This window comes from Rattus norvegicus, chromosome 10 (assembly GCF_021556685.1).
Source record: "Rattus norvegicus strain SHRSP/BbbUtx chromosome 10, alternate assembly SHRSP_T2T, whole genome shotgun sequence".
Lineage (NCBI taxonomy): Eukaryota > Metazoa > Chordata > Mammalia > Rodentia > Muridae > Rattus > Rattus norvegicus.
The window spans coordinates 89,404,462-89,424,999 of NC_141543.1; the positions used below are offsets into that span (position 1 = coordinate 89,404,462).

Below are 20,538 nucleotides of genomic sequence, written 5' to 3' on the forward strand. Positions count from 1 at the left end.
AGTGTGATGGCTGGGTTTTTTATCCCAATATTCAGTCTTAAAATTTGATTCAAAGGCGCTTTTGTGGATTAGAACTAAGAATTCAACACATGGGGGTTGGGGATTTAGCTCAGTGGCAGGGCGCTTGCCTGGGAAGCGCAAGGCCCTGGGTTCGGACCCCAGCTCCGAAAAAAAGAACCAAAAAAAAAAAAAAAAAAAAAAAAAAAAGAATTCAACACATGGTAAGAAATAGAAGGGGAAGGGGCTGGGGATGTAGCTCAGTGGTAGAGCGCTTACCTAGGAAGCGCAAGGCCCTGGGTTTGGTCCCCAGCTCCGAAAAAAAGAACCAAAAAAAAAAAAAAAAAAAAAAAAAAAAAAAAAAGAAATAGAAGGGGAAAAAAAGATGTTATCACATTCCAACAACTCTGCTTTTAACTCTGTTTTTGTTTGCTTTGTTTCTTGAAACAGGGTTTCTCTTTATAACTCTGTCCATTCTAGAAATCACTCTGTAGACAAAGCTGCCTCACACTCAAAGATCCACCTGCCTCTGCTTCCCAAATGATTGAATTAAAGGCATGTGACACACATATGAACACGCACTTGCTTGCTCCCCCCCTCCCATGACCTCTGTTGTTTTTCATCTTCTTTTTTTTTCTTTTTTTCGGAGCTGGGGACTGAACCCAGAGCCTTGCGTGCAAGCGCTCTACCACTGAGCTACATCCCCAACCTTTTGTTTTTAATCTTAAAGAAAATGGGTCTAAAACAAATTAAATACAATGCTAAACAGTTTATTCTCCATGATGTAAGCATTTAAACACACCACCACCGTGGCATTAAAAAATAGGAACAGCAGTAAGATCTATTTTCTAACACACTATCACCATGCACAGTGACCAAAATATGAGGTGAAGATAAGTTCCATCAGGCCGGAGAGATGGCTCAGCGGTTAGGAGCACTGACTGCTCTTCCAAAGTTCCTGAGTTCAAGTCCCAGCAACCACATGGTGGCTCACAACCATCTGTAATGGGATCTAATGCCTCTTCTGATGTATCTGAAGACAGCTACAATGTACTCATATAAATAAAATAAATAATTTTTTTAAAAAAGAGATAAAGTTCCATTATAAATCACCCCCTTCAAAAAGGTTTGCAAATTTTAGAGTCTCACAAATTCCTAAGTTAGTACAATCTTCTACTCTAAGTGACAGCCAGAAGTATTCACTCATTCTAGAGTATTTTGTTTATACATTTTAGTGAGTTTCAACGCACTAGTTACACGGTTAACTTATCACCACTTATGTATTATTAATTTATTTATTCATTCATTCACTCGCTCATTTTTACTTTATTTTTTCAAAGATTTGTTTATTATATATAAGTACATTGTAGTTGTCTTCAAATACACCAGAAAAGGGCATCAGATTCCATTACAGATGGTTCTGAGCCACTATGTGGTTGCTGGGACTTGAACTCAGGGCCTCTTGAAGAGCAGTCAGTGCTCTTAACCACTGAGCCATCTCTCCAGTCCCTTCATTTTCTTTTAATGGAATGAACATAAAAATCATAAGAGCAAGCCAGACATGGTAGCACACACCTTTAATCCCAGCATTTAGGAGGAAGATGTAGGAAAAGTTTGAGTCTCTTTTATGTGCACTGATGTTTTTGCTTGTATGTATGCATGCATATATGCATTTATATATGTATATATTTGTAAAGGTGTCCTGGAATTGGAGTAACATGCAGTTGTGGGAACTGAACCTGGATCATCTGAAAGAGAAGCCAGTGCTCTTAACCACTGAGCCACCTCTCCAGCCCCATTGTTTGCTTAGATAGGGTAGCTCAGGCTAGCCTGATATTATGTAGCCCAAAGCTCAAACTTGCAACAATTCCCCTCTACTGGCCTCTGGATACTGGAAGCGATCATAGAGGTATACAGACCAATATATTTGACCATATTACATGGGTTTTCTTCGGTAGTTTGGTTTGGTTTTTTAAGACAGGGTTTCTCTGTAGCCCTGGCTACCCTAGAACTTCATCTGTAGACCAGGCTGGCCTCAAAGGCAGAGATGCACCGGCCTTGCCTCCTGAGTGGTGAGTGGTGAGGTGAAAGGTGAGCACTGCCTGGCTGTATTACAGTTTTATGAACCTGGGTCTGTAGTTCAGAACACTGCTATTCTCATAAAGAACGTGTTCAGTTCTCCATACCCACACAAATGTCTACAGACACCTGTGTGGTGAACACTCATACATGCAGGCAAAGTACTCAGATATATAAAATAAATAAGCCTAAAAAACAAACATTTTAAAGGTTGAAATTTGGTATACATTGTATTATATATAAATACAATAAACTGCTAATAAAAACGTCTGAATATAAAACCTACTTCCTCAAAGTGAAAAATCTTTCTAAGACATCCTTATGTTCAATAGTCGAAACAAAAACTTCCTCAAATTACCAGGAAGTCTTAAGTCTGGGTTTAAATTTAAATATGGCAACCCCACTCAGTTCAAAGGAAAAAAAAAAATCAAGATAGCAAGAAAAGCAACCAACAAACCAAAGACTGTTGCCAAGCCTACTACTTTCATTGTGACAGATTATAATACACGGACACAGTTTTTTCTCAGTTGAAATAGAAATGTTGTCTTAATGGTATGGAGTCAATGCTCTCATACAATCCCATTCAATGGTAGTGCTCTGTGATGAGATTAATCTTAATTGTTACTCTGATGGGATTTAGGATCACCATGGAACCAAGTCTCTGGGCATATCTGTAAGGGATTAATTAGGAAGATTAGATCAACAAAAGTGACATGACCTAGTCTAAGATATGGTAATATCTGTCCCAGGAGCTAAGGTTCCAGACTGAATAATTAAAAAAAGAAAAAAAAACTGAAAAGAAAAGAAAAAAAAAACTTTAAAAGCAGGGAGGTGAACACTCTAAAGCCAGCATTAGGGTAGCAGAGAAAGGGTTTCCCTGCATAGCACTGGCTGCCCTCCAACTCCTCACTCTATAGATCAGGTTGTCTTCAGATAAAGTCATGTGCTATCATTCTAGTCCCATTTGATCTACAAAAAATTTCCAATGATTCTATCAGTACTTCTTACCCAGTTGTGATTTTGCCCTGCTGACATCCGAAACGGTGTGTGTGTGTACACAAGTACATACACGTAAATATACATATGCACATAATATAAAAAAATTATGCATCTATTGTGGTGCTGGAAGAAATTGAACCTTCAAGACTACACACTAGGCAGATGCTCCACTACTAAGTTAAATATCCAGCTCAAACTTTTTTTTAAATTGAACCACAGCTTTTTAAAAAGCATTTTGTTTTATATCTATGAATGCTCTATCTTCATGCACACCAGAAGAGAGAATCAAATCCCACTACAGATGGTTGTGAGCCATGTGGCTGAGTCTTGAACTCAGGATCTCTGAAGAAGTCAGTGCTCTTAACCACTGAGCCATCTCTCCAGCTCTTATCCAGATAATTTTGATTATCACAATTGAGTGGATATTTTTGGCAAGTCCAAAAAAAGAAGCCAGGGATGCTACTAAATGTCCTAAGATATATTGAGTAAATTCACTTTGGCAAAGGAATTTCAATAAAGCTGGGAAGTGGTGTATACCTGTGACCTCAGTACTCAGAGAAAAAAGGCATGAGATCCAAGAGTTCAAGACTGTCCTAGACACATAGTAAGCAGGAGGTCAGAGTGTACTAGATAAGACACATACACAGCCAGGGCTACTAATACACATCTTTAATCAAAGCATTCCAGAGGCAGAGGCAGGTGGATTTCTGTGTGAGTTGGAGGAAAACCTGGTCTACAAAGAGTCCAGGTCAGCCAGTGGTATCCTGCCTCAAAAAGAAATGAAAAAACATAAAATATTACCTATATAATACTGAAGTGATAAACTGAATATAGGGGTAAAAACTGTCACACTCAAGACTGGGTGTGATGGAGGGTGCTTATAATGTCAGCATTTAGAAATGGAGACAGGAGAGTTCAGGAGGATTAGGAGTTCAAAGCCTAAGGTGAGAGAGTGAGTCAATGTAAAGTGACTAACATGAACAAGACCCTGGATTCAATACCAAGCACACAAAAGCAAGTAAAATAAAAGCCAGGCATAGTGGTGTGCATGCCTTTAATCCCAGCACTTGGGAGGCATAGGCAGGCAGATCTCTGTGAGTTTGAGTCTGGTCCAGGACACTCAAAACTATGTAAAGAGACCCTGTTTCAAAAACCCAAACAAACAATAAGAATAAAAGAGGGCTGGAGAGATGGCTCAGCAGTTAAGAGCACTGACTGTTCTTCCAGAGGTCCTGAGTTCAATTCCCAGCAACCACATGGTGGCTCACAACCATCTGTAATGAGACCTCGTGCCCTTTTCTCGCATGTCTGAAGACAGCTACAGTGTACTCATATAAATAAAAATTAATAAAAAAAATTTTTTAAAAATAAGGTTAAAAGAATACTAAGTGTTCAAGGTTTATATAGTAAATTTAAGACCAGTCTCAAGTTAGCTTCATGTCTCTAATCCCAACATTTAAGAGGTAAAAACAGGATTGGGAGTTGAAAAACATACTTGACTGAAGCCAGTCTAGGTTACATGAAACCATGTCTCAAACAACAAACAAAAAGTCATGTTAGCTCAATTCTAAACATAAACAGGAACAGACAGAAAGTCTAGTCAAATCACAGCACTCAGGAGGCAGAGACAGGTGGATCTGAGTCTGAGGCCACTCTCTGTAGAGAGTGAGTTCCAGGATAGCCAAGGTTATACAAAGAAACCCTGTCTCTAAAACAAAACAAAACAAAACAACAACAACAAAAAAAAATATATATATATATAAATTAATGAATTAATAAATCAATTGCAAGTCCAAGTTACAAAGATCAGCAAACATTTTCACCTTTGAGCTAAGCTACTCAGAAAGCTGAGGCATGATTATGTAATGTAGAGTGCCTGGCCAGACTGGACGCCAGGGCAACACCCTCCACACAAGCCCCACACCAACCACTTCCCTCCAGAGAACAGGATTATCTGTCAGTGTCAAGAAAGAGACCAATATTACCTGCTTACCTTAACTGCTGCACAAGCTCTGGACAGCTCTGAAATAAAAAAAAAATTAGGTTAAAGCATTAAACTAATTAACAAAATTAAAAATATCAAAAAATTTTAATAGCACATGCTTCAAAACAAAACCATTAAAACCACAGGAAGCCCTAATTCAAGACGAAAGCTGTGTGTGTGAGCATGTGTGTGTGAGCATGTGTGTGCATGGAGACCATAGCTCTTCTTGTATCAGTGTCCTTCATGTGTCCTGAGACAAGGTCTCCCTGAATCTGAAGGTCACCCTGAGACTTGATGTTTCCCTCAAGGTAGCTGGCAAGCAAGCATCCAGGGCCTGCCTGTCTCAGTCCCTCCAGCCTCAAGCACTGGGTTATGAACGCGCCCTTTTACATGGTGCTAAGGATCTGAACTCAGGTCCTCATGCTTTACCCAGAGTCATTTTGCCAGCCCCGCAAAAAGCCTTTTTCTACTTGTGAACCATGACCTTGGGGTGGGAATTTTTAAAATCAAAACAAATGAAATCATTTATAAAGGCGTCTTTAGTAGTGTGTTTAAAACATTAGGATCTCTCTTCAACATCATCCCTGAAATCTATACAGAACTGCTTAGTTATGCACGTTTTACATCCATTTCTACCACAGGGTTTCTCATATTGTCTGTCATGATGATAGTCACTAGGATGGGAATTGAAAGATTGCTTCTGTATTCCGAGCATCGCTTCTTCGACCTAAGCTCTGTTTGTTCGTATGAAGTGAGAAGGGCTGCGTGGTTGGTGCGTCTGCTCAGCAGTGCCCTTGGATGATGTCAGAAAGACCTGTTCCTCTAAATTTTATTCTGAAACTACCAGTGCGACCCATCACATCATCTCTACAGTGGCTCATGAAAAAAAATCCTAAAAGCCAAGCTATACCGACCCCAACAATTCATTTTTAAATATGTTCCTAAGGAAACCCCATAGATTCCAGTGAAATATCAACACATACCACAGGATTCTCCCCATGGTGAGCCACTTTTACATCACAAAGCTGTCCTGCAGGGTCTAACTGCACTTCCACATAGAACATATCTGACGTGATGTAACATTCAGTGCCACTGGCACTGAGATGAGAGCCCAGTCTAGCAGGAACAAATCAAAACAAAAATTAATAGAAGACACATAAGAACGCTCCCCAAATTAGCACTGTGTTGTACATTTCTGCCCACCATACGATTACATACCCATTCTGTCTGGCTATGGATTCCAAACGATCAGTCATTGCTGGCAAAGATGTTACTATGAAAAGATGTAGGGGGAGAAAAGGAAATCATACAGAATATTCCAAATAAACGAGTATATCCACCTTTCCAAAGCCATGAACATAGTCAATAGTTCAAATGCCTATAATCTACGCAAATTTATTGAGGCTTAGCTGTGACCTAGTAGTCAGGTAAAGGACAAGGTGATACAGTCACCGTAAATAGGTGCTAAGAGTACAGTAAGACTGTGACACTTAAGCCTCATTGTCAGTTGGACTGGATTCAGAGTACTAAGGAGATGTACAGCTAGTCTGTATCTCCGAGGGTGTTTCTAAAGAGGTCTAACTGAGATGACCCACTCTGAATGTGGGTGGTTAGGACCAAGGAGCAAGTGAGCCAGTGCCAGCATTCATCACTGCCTCTGACTTCAGTACACTGTGACCTGACATCCTGACTGCCATACCTTCCCCACATGAGAGACTACACACCTGAAAATTCTAAGGCAAAAAATCAAACCTTCATCCTTAATTTGCATTTATTAAGTATTATGTCACAGAAATAGGAAAAGTAAGAGATAAAGCTGTATTTGAAAATTATGGAGCTTGCACTGGTGACGCATGCTTTTCACCTCAGCACTCTGGAGGCAGAGGCAGGCCTGAGTCTAAACCATGAGTCTGAGGTCAGCCTGGTCTACAGAGTGCGTTCCAGGACAGCCAGGGCTACACAGAGAAACTCTGTCACAATAAATAAATAAATAAATGGATGGATGGCTAAAGAAAAAAACAGACAAAAATTATAGGATCAAGTCAGGTGTGCTAGCACACACCTATGACGACAGCCGACATCTGGGGGACAGAGGCGGAAGGATCAGCAGTTCAAGGCCAGCCTTAGCCACATAGTGAAACCCTGCCTTAAACACAAGAGAGACAGAGACACAAAAAATATCAGCACTAGGCATAACAATGCACACCTGTTAGGCCAGCCCTGGACTGCATTACATAATAATTCCCAGTCAGACTAGTCTGTGAGACTCTGCCTCAAACAAAACAAAAACACTATTAACCTATGTTTTTTCTCCTTTTTTATTGCTACTTATGTGGGTCACGGTATCTGTAGCTAAGAGAAAGCATAGGAAACTAATACAAAGCCGGGCAGGCGGACTGGTGATCTCACTCCCAGACTGTGTGTTAATGCTAGAGTAAGGAGAGGGATGAGAACAGAAAGGGAGCCCAGGCTGTATTTACTTTTTATGTGCATTGGTGTTCTGCTTGTTCGGATGTCTGTGTGAAGATGCTAAATCCCCTGGATCTGGAGTTACAGACAGTTGTGAACTGCCATGTGGGTGCTGGGAAATGAAGTCAAGTCCTGTTAAGGAAAGTCTAGAGTTTTTTTTTTTTTTAAGGATTTATTTATTTATTTATTTCATGTGTCAGTATACCGTAGCTGTCTTCAGACACACCAGAAGAGGGCATCAGATCTCCATTACAGATGGTTGTGAGCCACCATGTGGTTGCTGGGAATTGAACTCAGGACCTCTGGAAGAGCAGTCAGTGCTCTTAACCGCCTGAGCCATCTCTCCAACCCAAGTCTAGAGTTCTTAACCACACAGCCACCCCTCCAGTCCCTCAAAGGCGTATCTTAATGGTGGAACACACAGCATACTTGGTGCCTTGGATTCAATTCCAAGCACATGTACTTTACATGATATGAATTCCCCTCAGCTCAACTGGTAGCTCCTTGCAAAAATAATTCTCACAGTAATCATAAAAATCAAAGGTAGAGGCTGGGCACTGGTGGCTTATGCCTTTGATCACAGCACTTGGGAAGCTGAGGCAGGCAGATCTCAGTGAGTTTGAGGCCAGCCTGGTCTACACAGTGAGTTCCAGGATAGCCAAGGCTACACAGAAACCCCATCTCTGAAAACTAAACAAAAAACGAACAAAGACATGAAGATGGAGGCGACATAGAAGCTGAGACCCAGTCAGAGTACATGCCTAGCACATGTGAGGTCCTGGGTTTGACTTTTGTCACCAAACAAAATATAGAAGCAACCCAAGTGTCTATGAACAGATGGCTGAATAAACAGAGGGTGGAACGGAATGGAGGTCACCATGATGACACTGCCCATACAGTGCCAGCCCTTGGAAGCAAAGGTGATCAGAAGTTCAAGTCATCTTTGGCCTCATAAGGTGGTTGTGGCCTGTCTGGATTATATGCCACCTAGTCTCAAAATCAGGTGGGGAGTGGCCGGAGAGATGACTCAGCAATTAAGAGCATTTGTTGCTCTTGCAAATGACCCAAGTTAAGTTCTCATTACCCACACGATGGTTCCCAACCATCTGTAATACCAGTTTCAGGGGATCTGACGCTCTCTTCTGACCTCCACTGTTACTGTATGCAAACGGTACATACACATATATGCAGGTGAAACATTCACACACACATACAATAAACCAATCGAAACATTAAAAAATAAAAGAAGGTAGTATATAGTATTATTCCTTCTCCCCCTCCTCCGAGAGTAATACTCAGGGCCATTAAGCCCTGACACACCAACCAAGCATTATTAATGTTTAACAACAAAGGTACAGCCCTGCGTTACAGCACGCATCTAAATCCCAGCACTCAGGAGGATGAGGTAGGAGGATCTTCGGATCAAAGGATAGCCAAGGACATTGACTCGCAATAGTGAGACCCTATCTCAAAAGCCCAAGGTTTTAAGCCAAGCTTGGTGGTGCATACTTTAATCCCATGTTCCCATGGCTTGGGAGGCAGAGGCAGAGGCAAGCAGCTCTCTGTGAGTTTAAGGTCTACATAGTAGAGTTCCAGGCCAACCAAAGCTACATGGTGAAACCCGGTCTCAAAATTAAATGAATTCATAATAAATGCTTCAAAATGAGATAGTTTTTGAATTGGAAAAAGCACGTGCCTTGCAGGCCTGACAGACTGAGTTAAGTTCACAAAACACACAGTAGAAAGAACCGACTCATTAATGATTTCTAACCTCCGCTCCCGCTCACACACGCACACGCACACACACTCAAATCATAAAGTAAACAAGTCAATAAAAAATTTGTGAATTCAGGGGCTGGAGAGATGGCTCAGCGGTTAAGAGCACCCAACTACTCTTCCAGAGGTCCTGAGTTCAATTCCCAGCAACCACATGGTGGCTCACAACCATCTGTAAAGAGATCTGATGCCCTCTTCTGGTGTATCTGAAAACAGCAACAGTGTACTTATATATAATAAATGAATAAATCTTTAAAAAAAAAATTTGTGAATTCAGGAACAAATTGAGTTCAACTTCATAAATGAAAATAAAAGCAATGTCTAGCGTAGAAAGTTATCGACCTTAATTTATATTTGAATTTAATTTGGAAGGTGGCCTTCTCCCAAATCCTTAACATGAGCCTTAAGATGAACACATTTCAAAGGTGTACACAAACCTTTGAGAGCCTTCTGTAATGTCTCCAAACAGCTGACCAAATGCTGATGTCCTCCAGAACTCATTACGACCCTCTTCTCCTGTATCAAATCACAAAATGAATTAAGTAAAAACATCAACCAAACCAATGTTTCAAGTAAGCAGAGTGTTACCTTAGTAATAAAATTAAACTACAATTAGACTATAGATTCTTTCTTTTCTTTTGAGACAAGGATTCTAGCCAGTCAGGGATGACCTTGACTCCTAAGAACAGTTTTCTTCTGTAAGGGGAGAATTTCCTAACACTTACTTATTTGTATGCATGAGACAAAAGTGTAAGGACACGTGGAGGTGAGAGTAGAATGTCCAGGCATCCTACAATGTGAGTTCTAGATATCAAATTCGGGCCACCACTCTTGGCAGCAAGTCCTTTAGCCAGTGGACCACCCCACCAGCCCAGAATATTTTAGCTTTCCTAAGACATGCTCTGGGGGTGTTGGGGATTTAGCTCAGTGGTAGAGTGCTTGCCTAGCAAACGCAAGGCCCTGGGTTCAGGCCTCAGCTCCAAAAAAAAAAAAAAAGACATGCTCTGGGACTCCTCTTAAAGCCTAGAATGACCATCATTCTGAGATCAGAGTTGTATGCACCAAGTCCAGACTCTTTTTTTTTTCTTTTTTTTTTTTTTTTGGTTCTTTTTTTCGGAGCTGGGGACCGAACCCAGGGCCTTGCGCTTCCTAGGTAAGCGCTCTACCACTGAGCTAAATCCCCAGCCCCCCAAGTCCAGACTCTTTTTTTTTTTTTTAAAGATTTATTTATTTATTATATATAAGTACACTGTAGCTGTCTTCAGATACACCAGAAGAGGGCATCAGATCTCTTTACAGATGGTTGTGAGCCACCATGTGGTTGCTGGGAATTGAACTCATGACCTCTGGAAGAGCAGTCGGGTGCTCTTAACCGCTGAGCCATCTCTCCAGCCCCCAGACTCTTTTTTTTTTTTTTTGTTCTTTTTTTTCGGAGCTGGGGACCGAACCCAGGGCCTTGCGCTTCCTAGGTAAGCGCTCTACCACTGAGCTAAATCACCAGCCCCAAGCCCCCAGACTCTTAACTGTCATCCTGCTCATCTACCTAAAGGAAGAAAAGGTCATATAGATGAATATATCCACACCAATATGTGATAGTAAAAAAGGTATTCTAGGGGTTGGGGATTTAGCTCAGTGGTAGAGCACTTGCCTAGCAAGCACAAGGCCCTGGGTTCAGTCCCCAGCTACGAAAAAAAGAAAAAAAGAAAAAAAAAAAAAAGGTATTCTAGAACCTAACATCACCTAAACTTTTTTAAGAATCCAAATGTCATGAGTGTGATCGACCTCCTACAGAATCGACAAGGTCTAGTGGTGCAAGTCATTAATCCAATGAGGATGATGTCTGTGAATTTACGGCCGGACTGGGTTCCAAGTCAACCAACCAGGGTTGAGACCCTGTCTCAAACAAAACAAAACAAAACAAAACAAAACAAAACAAAACAAAACAAATGCCTGACAGTGGTGGTTTATGCCTTTAATCAAGCAATTTGGAGGCAAAGGCAGGCAGATATTGAGTTTAAGGCCAGCATGGTCCAAAACGGGCAAAACTACAGAAAGAAACCCCATCTCAAAACAAAAACCCCACAAAACAAACAAAAATGTGGCAAAATCTTTTAATATAGCCCAGAAGAGAGGGTAACACAGAGCAAGGCAATATAATATACATAAGAGAAGACTCTTTTCCATGCCTTACATAAATCTAACACCTGACCGTGCACTCATGGTAATCCTCCAGTCTCTCTCAATAACACTGGGCTTGCAGGTATGAGCCATCATGCCCAGCAATTACTGATGAACCATAGATACAGGCCCAAATTTAGATATCTGGTAAGTACACACAGGAAGCAATGATGACCAAACTTCAAAATTCTTATCCCAAGAAAAATAGGAATTAAATAACACATTTCCATATTACATCGTGTCCCTAATAACAGTATCTTTATTTTTAGTGTTGGAAAATGACACAGGACTCCATGCGCACTACGCTAGCTAGCTCTCTCTCTCTCTCTGAGCTATATTCCTAGCTTGACAATACCATATATAGAACAGTTTTCACCAGGAGTGTACATGCCTTCAATCCAGTGCTTGGGAGACAGCAGCAGGACCATCTCTGTGACTCTGAAGCCAGCCTGGTTTACAAAGAGAGTTCTGAGACAGCCAGGACTGTTACAAGAGAAACTATCTTCAAAAACCCCCAAACAAGTAAAATGATCACTTTTCAAATTAGATATGGTTTCCTTAGAGTATTAAACGACAAGCTTTGAACTGAAAGTACTGCCACATTCACTTAACATTTTCTAAATTATTATCATTGCCAAGCTCATGTGTCCCTTTAGGAATGTGTAGCACATGTGTAAATGCCCATGAAGGCCAGAAGAGGGCAATGAGTTTCCAAATCACAAGAGACAGAGATGTAGATACACGTTTGCTTTCTTTTGCTTTTTTCAGCATTTCTTTGTGTAGTCCTGCCTATCCTGGATAGCCTCTGTAGATAAAGTTGGCCTCAAACTCAGATCTACCTGCCTTTCTCTCCCAAGTGATAGGATTAAATGTGTGTGCCACCACTGCCTGGTTTAAATCACTTTTAAAAGATGTTTTTTTGGGATGCTAGAGAGGGTTCGGTGGTTAAAAACGCTAGCTGTAACTGCAAAGGACCAGGGTTTAGTTCCTACCATCCACATCTAGTTCAAAACCTGTAACTTGGTATCAGGATTTCCAACATGCAGGCAAACACTCAGAAACAGAAATAAAAATAAATTAATGTACAAGGAATGGTGGCACAAACTTTTAACCCCAGTGTTTTGAAGGCAGAGCCAGGTAAATCATAGTGAGTGCCAAGGCCAGTCTGGTCTACACACAGGAAGTTCCAGGCCAGCAAGAGCAACATGAGACTTTCTTACCAAAAAAAAAAAAAAAAAAAAAAAAAAACAAGAAAGAAAGAAAAGGACTGGAGGTATTGCACAGCCATTCAGAAAATAAGAAAGAATCCACAGTTTCAGAATGGAGGGCAATGGCCCAGCATGTATAAAGGCCTCTTGCAGAGGACATAAGTTTGATTCCCAGCACCCCCAAAGCTGCTCACAACCACCTGTAACCTCAGTTCCATGGGATTCAACAGATGCCCTCTTCTGACCTCTGGGGCCTCAAGGTACAAACATGTGCACAGACATACAAAGACAAAACAGCCATACACATAAAGTAAAATAAGTAAAGCTGGAAAACTAAAGTTGTGGTGGCACATTTCTTTAATCTCAGCTCTCAGCAGGCTGAGGTAGGAGGATCGCTCTAAGTTCCAGGTCAGCCTGGTCTACACAGTGAGACAGGACAGCCAAGGCTCCACAAAGAAACGGTCTCTAAAAACTAGTTAATAGACATACATATATAAAATAATTATTTAAAAAGCTATCTTTACAAAAGGAGGGGTGGGCTAGAGAGATGGACCACCAGTGCTTGCTGCTGTTCTAGAAGACCTCAGTCTAGTTTCCTGCACCCACTCAGGCTACACAGTAAGCCTCTGTCTTCAAGGTAAATACTTTTACCTTTTAAAGTAAAAGTACTGGGTTAGGGATTTAGCTCAGTGGTAGAGCGCTTGCCTAGGAAGCGCAAGGCCCTGGGTTCTGTCCCCAGCTCCGAAAAAAAGAACCCAAAAAAAAAAAAAGTAAATGTACTTTAAAAAATGTAATGGGGGGGTTGGGGATTTAGCTCAGCGGTAGAGCACTTGCCTAGCAAGCGCAAGGCCCTGGGTTCGGTCCCCAGCTCCGAAAAAAAGAAAAAAAAAATGTAATGGAAGAAAAAGTGACACAAGCTTCAAATGCCAGCACTCAGGAGACCAGGGCAGGAGAATTATACAGTTGGAAACAGTCTGGGATATATGAGACCTTGCCTCAAAACAGCAAACTATGGAACAACAAAAAGAAAAAACTAAAAACACTTTTTTTGTCTGAAATCTAAAAGATGATGCACATGCATTTATGGCTAGAATCCAGAGTTTCAGAATGCAGGACAATGGCCCAGCATGCATAAAGGCCTGACTTCAATCTCCAGCAAGACAGTGATCAGTCAGCAGCCTTGACCTGAACCCTCAGCACTCCGAGGTGGGGGGGGATACGGCAATAAAGGTCATTTCAAGGTCACCCTCCATTGTTTATCTCCATTATTTACCAAAACCATTTGGAAAAGGAGCTGGAGAGATGCTCGGCAGTAGAGAACTGGTTGGTCTCACAGAGGACTCAGAACCGATTCTCAGCACTCACAAAGTGGCTCACAACCAGGTGTAACTCAAGTTCCAAGGATCTGATGACTGAATGGACACCAGGAACACACAGGGTACAAAGGCATGCATGCAGAAAAACACCCACACACATAATCAAAACAAAAACAAACGTCTTAGATAAGCAAACTAGCATCATCTGCTCCCATGAGGAAACAAATTCAGAGATTACAATTACATAAGTTGTTCAAAGTCACACAGCAGCACTGCCAAGGAGTCTAAAGTACAGGGTTTTTGTTTTTGTTTTATTTTTCCTCTGTTGCTAGAGAATGACTGCGTCTTATACATGCTAAGCAAACGCTTTCCCACTGAATTAATTACACCCCTTGGCTCAGACCTTATTAACAAATTTATTCTTACACTACCAATATTCTGATGATTGGCCAGATAAAGGGTAATAAAGATGTTGAAGTAGACTTACCCTGGAATTAAAGTAAACTATAGGGAGGATGAAATATTCTCATTAAAGTGTAATTTATACATAGGAAAGCTAAAACACAAGTGAATCCCTGTCCTTTGACTGTGGCTGAGTGGTGGGAATGAATACTTAGCATACAGCCAGCATGCTTCCCCAGTGCTCCACCTCTGCTTAAGTCGTTCAAGTAACACTGCACTGGGGCCCACTCAGGGAAGAAGTACCACAGAGAAAGACACCAGCAGTGGATGGGTACCAAACAAGAGGTAAGAAAAGCAAACACAAAACAGCAACCCCAAAAGACACAATGTGACCCTATTTCAAACAGACCAAAGAGAACCTGAAGAGAGCAGGGTACACAGCTGTCATCTCGGCACCTGGGAAACTACAGCAGGAAGACTGCCTCAGATCTACAGCAAATTCAAGGCCAACCTACGCTACACAGAAGTCCCTGACTGAAAAGGACCATATGATATAGGTCACCTGGGAGGCTGCAGCAGAAGAATGGTGCGCAAAGCCTACCTGAACGACAGAACAAATTCAATGCCAGCGTGCCCAACTGCTTCACCAAATCAAGTTGAAGGCCAGAGAAGGATACCAAAGACCGCTTCTCTAATAGAAAAATACTGTTCTTGGGCTGGAGAGATGGCTCAGCGGTTAAGAGCACCCGACTGCTCTTCCAGAGGTCCTGAGTTCAATTCCCAGCAACCACATGGTGGCTCACAACCATCTGTAAGGAGATCTGATGCCCTCTTCTGGTGTGTCTGAAGACAGCTACAGTGTACTTATATATAATAAATGAATAAATAAATCTTAAAAAAAAAAAAAAAAAGAAAAAAGAAAAAAAAAGAAAAATACTGTTCTGTACTGACAGTGAACACCATAGCATAACAAATACTCACAAGCTATTTGTATTGCTAAGCATTTTAAGTAATGTAGATATCAGCTTAAAGTATACAGGAGAATGTTTATAAATAGTGTGCAAAGACAGTACCTTTTTGTTGGTTTGTTTTGAGGTAGAGTTTCTCTGTGTAGCCCACGCTTTCGTGGAACTCACTCTGTAAACAAGGCTAGCCTTCAACTCAGACACCTGCTTGCCTCTGATCTGGGAGAAGTCCTAGAATGAAACCTCTGAGGATATGGGAATTTAAGCTACCTCCTTCCTAAGGCACTTCCTTCCTAAGCTGGCCTCTGAAATCAGCACCACCATGTTGTCGTGGTGAGCAAAAGCAAGGACACAACATTGGAACTAGCAACCCTTACGGGGGAGAGGCCAGTTCCTTAGGTAGTTCTTAGTACCTTACCCACTGAGCCACAATACTCACCATGACTTGACGCACAAGCTTAATGGTCTCACTCCAAGGTCTACTTTGGTTAAATTTTGCATGGAGCCGGTCCAAGAGAGAACTCATCTTACTCAGCTTCTCTGACTCTACAACGTAAAGCAGAAAACATCAGCAGCCACTCTGATACCAAGACCTTCCACCATTTCTCCTGCAAAAGAAACCCTGTATTTCACTTACAACTGTCCAAGTATTTTTTATATAATTTACTCCAAAACATACAGAAAGCTGCCTAGTAAGATGACCACCCATACTTTTTATCCCTGTACTGGAGATACTAAGGCAGGTGGTTTGTAAATTCAAGGCTAGCCTGAGCTACAGAGGAATACTGTCTCAAATGTGTATACAACACAGAGATTTCCTGAGACAGAATCTTACTAAGCTGTCCATTATGTTGGCCTTGGAGTCTTCGGACCCAACAATCCCCCGCCCTAGACTCCAAAGTCACTGTCACTACACGTACACACTGTGTCCAACTTAGAAAATAGCTTTAAATTTTATTTTTATGCCAGGCATGGTGACATGCTCCTTTTAATCCAACACTCGGAGGAGTCAGAAGTAGTCAGACCTTTGTGATGTCAAGACCAGCCTGGCCTGCATAAGAAGAGCCTGTCTTAAAACAAACAGCAACAATAAAAACCCAGGGTGAAATAGCTCAGTGCTTAAGAGTACTTGCTCGGGGCTGGGGATTTAGCTCAGTGGTAGAGAGCTTACCTAGGAAGCGCAAGGCCCTGGGTTCGGTCCCCAGCTCCGAAAAAAAGATCCCCCAAAAAAAAAAAAAAAGAGTACTTGCTCCTTTCCCAGAGGACTCAAGTTAGATTCTCAGCGTCCATACAGAAGTTCACAAACATATCTAACTCCAGTTCCAGGGGATGTGATGCCCTCTTCTGGTTTCCACAGGCACCAGGCACACATGTGGTACATATATATATACATGCTAGCAAACCACCCACATATGTAAAACAAATATTTAAAATGCTACTAGAAACCACACCAGACTGTGTTTGTTATCTGCGTATGTGTAAGCACGGGTGTGAACTGGCCATAGCACCTGTGGAGGTCAGAAGGTTTACTGCAGCCTGTTCTCACCTTTCCCTATGAGTACGTGGAACCTTCCAGGCCTAGATGCATTTTGTTGTTTTGTTTGGTGTTAGACGGGGTCTAAAAAGGGTGGCTTTGAACAAATAGATCCACCTGCCTCTGCCTCTTAAGTATGGCATCAAAGTACTGTTTGACAATGCCTAACGCATCCTTTAAGAGCACTAGCTACTCTTTCAGAGGATCTGGGTTCAAGTCCCATCACCCACATGGCAGCTCACGGCCACATGTAAATCCAGTCCCAGGGAATCTGCTGTCCTCTTCTGGACTCTGAGGGCACCAGGTATATACTTGGTACACAGAAATACAGGAAGACAAAACCACTACACACATGAAACCCATATTCTTTAAAGAAAAAAAGATTTATGTTGTGTGTGTTTGGTTTTTTGTTTGTTTTTTGACTCATGCATGTATAACACGTCTGTGCAGGGAGGCTAGAAGGCACCAAGACTCCTGAAACTAAAGCTACAAATGGTTGTGAGCTGCCCTGTGGGCATGTGCTTCCTGGGAGCCAAATCTAAACCCATGCCAAAAGCATAGCACTCTTTACTCCCCAGCTCTGTCTCCAGCCCCTCCCTGCTTTTCCTTCATTTCAGACATTCTCTCGCCACCCCGCTGACCCCCAAGTCCATCTAGCTGAGCATGACCTTGGAGGCTGACAAGGTGGCTCCCTGAGTAGAGGCATCCCATGCCAAACATGAGAGCCTGGGTTCACGCCCCAGAGCCCACAGTAGCTACAGTAGACCACCTCCAAATACAGAAATATAAGGGGTGGCCTCCACATGCTTGTCCCTCTACCCGGGCTTGCATTACAGCCCAGACTCTCCTCAGTCATCTCTTGTCTCCTTTTCTTTAGCCTCCTATGGCTGTATGCCACTATAAACAGACGCCTTTTTTTTTTTTAAGACTTTTTATTATGTATACAGCATTCTACCTACATGTATGCCTGCAGGCCAGAAGAGGGCACTAGATATCATTATAAATGGTTGTGAGCCACCATGTGGTTGCTGGGAATTGAACTCAGGACCTCTGGAAGAACAGACAGTGTTCTTAACCACTGAGCCATCTCTCCAGCCCCCAGACGCCTTCTTTTTTATTTATTTTGGGGGGTTGGGGTTAAGACAGAGCTTCTCTGACTGTCCTGTCTCTTTGTAGACCTGCCTGGCTTCAAACTGAGGGATCCCCCTGCCTCTGCCTACTAAGTACTAGGATTAAAGGCATGAATCATCACCACTTGGGGACCAAATTCAGGCCTGTTTTCATGTATGCACAGGAAGCATTTTACCAACTGACTGGCAGCCTTTTTTTTTTTTTTTTTTTTTTTTTTGGACAAGGTCTTACTTAGCCTAAATGAGCCTGAACTTGCTGAGAAGGAAAGGGCAGTCCGGAAGTCCTGCCCCTCCTGCCTCTACCTTCTCAGTGGTGAGACTACAGGTATGCAATGCCCAGCTTCTGTTCAAACTATCCACTGAAGCAAACAAAAAACTTGTAATTGCATACATAGGGATGCAATACCTTGAAGGATATATTTTGAGCACAATTTGAGCTAGGCATTTCTATAATTAGTTTTTAGTATGAAAACAATGACATCATTCATTTTTGTTGCTTTCTCCTTTTTTCCTTTTCTTTTGGTGCTGGGGATTGAACCTGTGGGCAAACGACCTTGCTCTAATATCTGCAGCCTCTAAATTATTTTTAAATTAACAAACAAAGCAATGGGTATCATTTTGGCATTCTTATAGATGTAAGATGTTACACTGGGTCTGAGTCTTCTTCCTCTGACAGCCACCCCTGCCCCAACCTCAAAACAGTCAAGGCTTCCACTTTAGTTCAAACTCCATTTACCTTTCTATCCTGAAGATCTCCTTCTTTCTCACATGGTCCCATATTTTGACAACCAGTACACCACGCCAACACATACTTAAATTGAGATTCCGCATAAGAGAAAATGTGGTATTAGCTAAATACAGCTTATTTTGAGTATCGTCCACTTTCCTAAAAATGTCGAGACTTCATTTTGGATAAGCCAGTCTATCTGAGTTAAGGTTAGGAGGGGGATAGTTAAACCAAGATTTAAACTCTTAGCTGGCTATGATGGTATGTTAAGCTGGCACTTGGGAGGCTGATGCAGGAAGACCTTGTCTTGAAAGAAAACAAAAAAGACTCAATCCCTTCCCTTTTCTTCCTTCAACTGGGAAAGTGGTTTGGGTTTTGTTCCTGCTAGTTCATAGTTCTGAATACATTTCCCCCGAGCTTTAAAGCCATTATTCAGGAACAATTGAAAGAGTAGTTTTTAAAAACACAGCACAGTATTTGAACACTATGACATTCCAAGAAACTACTAGCTTTTATTATAATAAAGACCGCACCATGTCACTCACACCAAAACATCCTCCATCACTTTGACACATTGTTCTAGTGTCATCTTCAGCGATCTCTCCTGGAACAAAGCATCAAGTTTCAGTTTCACTCTCCTGGTGACCCACCAGGCTAAGCTGAAAGTAACCTGAAGCTCAACTACTTGTCCCTAGTCTTGCAGAAAATCTTTCACAAGGGGAGGCGAGGCGGAGCGGAGCCTCAGTGTAGGAGCTCCAACATCCGTAAAGCTCGGTCAGGATCCACCTGGATCCAGTTCCGTGCACAGTGGCCCTGGGGGGGCGGGGGGGCGTGGGTCCCCACCTCCGCTCACAGATTGGCTCCCCACAGTTGTGTCCCGCCCCTTCTTCCCCCCCACCCCCTAGTCACTCACCCTCGGTTTCCCCCTGAGCCTTCATCCTGACAGCGGTGAGGTCTTGGGTCCGCCACAAGCCAGGGAGCCTTTCCCCACCACTAAGAGGGGAACCAAGTTAGCCTGGACTCCGGGGAAGCAGCGCACCAGCGGCCCCCACTCTTCCGGGGAAGGTTCAGTCTGAAGTCCCCGGCGGCAAGAAGAGAAGGGTGCTCGCGGCCGCCGCCATCTTCCCCAACGGAACTTCCCAAAGATCGCGAGATTAATCGTGTTCATGCAGGCAGAGGAAGAAGGAACAGCACCAAAATCTCGCGGAAATTGGCTGATTCGCCCTTCCCGCGGGATTTCCAACAGGACTGTCTCCGATTGGCTCAGTCTTCACACCTTTCCGTGGAAAGAGTTGACATCTCTTAGAAACTTTGCATCTTGTCAGATACACGTTTGTAAATTAGAAGCGTTAGCTCTTTGGCGCAGCGTTGGTGGCGCAAGCCTTTTATCTCAGTAGGCAGTGGATCTCTGAGTTCGAGGCCAGCCTGATCTACAGAGTGAGCTCCAGGACAGCCACTGCTACAAAGAGAAACTCTGTATCAAAAACAAACAGGGGTTGGGAATTTAGCTCAGTGGTAGAGCACTTGCCTAGCAAGCGCAAGGCCCTGGGTTCGGTCCCCAGCTCCGGAAAAAAAAAAGAAAAAAAATTTAAAAAAAAACCAACAAACAAACAAAACACAAAGTACAACAGAAAAAGTTAGCTCTTTGAACGCCTGGAGAAGTAGCACATTCCTATAATCCCAAAAAGGAAGGAGGATCGCAAATTCATAGCCACTTCAAGCTCCATAGTGAAAACCAGTCGTTACGAAATAATCTCTCTACTGAAAGATTTCC

At 42.3% G+C, this 20,538-nt stretch overlaps 1 protein-coding gene across 11 annotated transcripts in view; it reads right to left on the reverse strand.

Annotated features, from left to right (window-relative positions):
- Med1 (mediator complex subunit 1) overlaps positions 1-19,902 on the reverse strand; it is a 43,800-nt gene extending 23,898 nt beyond the window's left edge. For 5 of the 11 annotated variants that reach the window (XR_015630929.1, XM_087573740.1, XM_087573745.1 and 2 more), the window contains exons 1-6: positions 19,678-19,895; positions 15,813-15,919; positions 9,742-9,820; positions 6,278-6,332; positions 6,043-6,175; positions 5,069-5,097 (exon numbers count right to left, since the gene is read on the reverse strand). Coding sequence is in view for 9 of the 11 variants with exons in the window: in XM_087573740.1 (XP_087429866.1) it covers positions 5,069-5,097; positions 6,043-6,175; positions 6,278-6,332; positions 9,742-9,820; positions 15,813-15,919; positions 19,678-19,702 (428 nt within the window). In the remaining 2 variants the exon portion in view is untranslated. 11 annotated transcript variants of the gene reach the window in all.
- Positions 19,903-20,538: the final 636 nt, after the last annotated feature.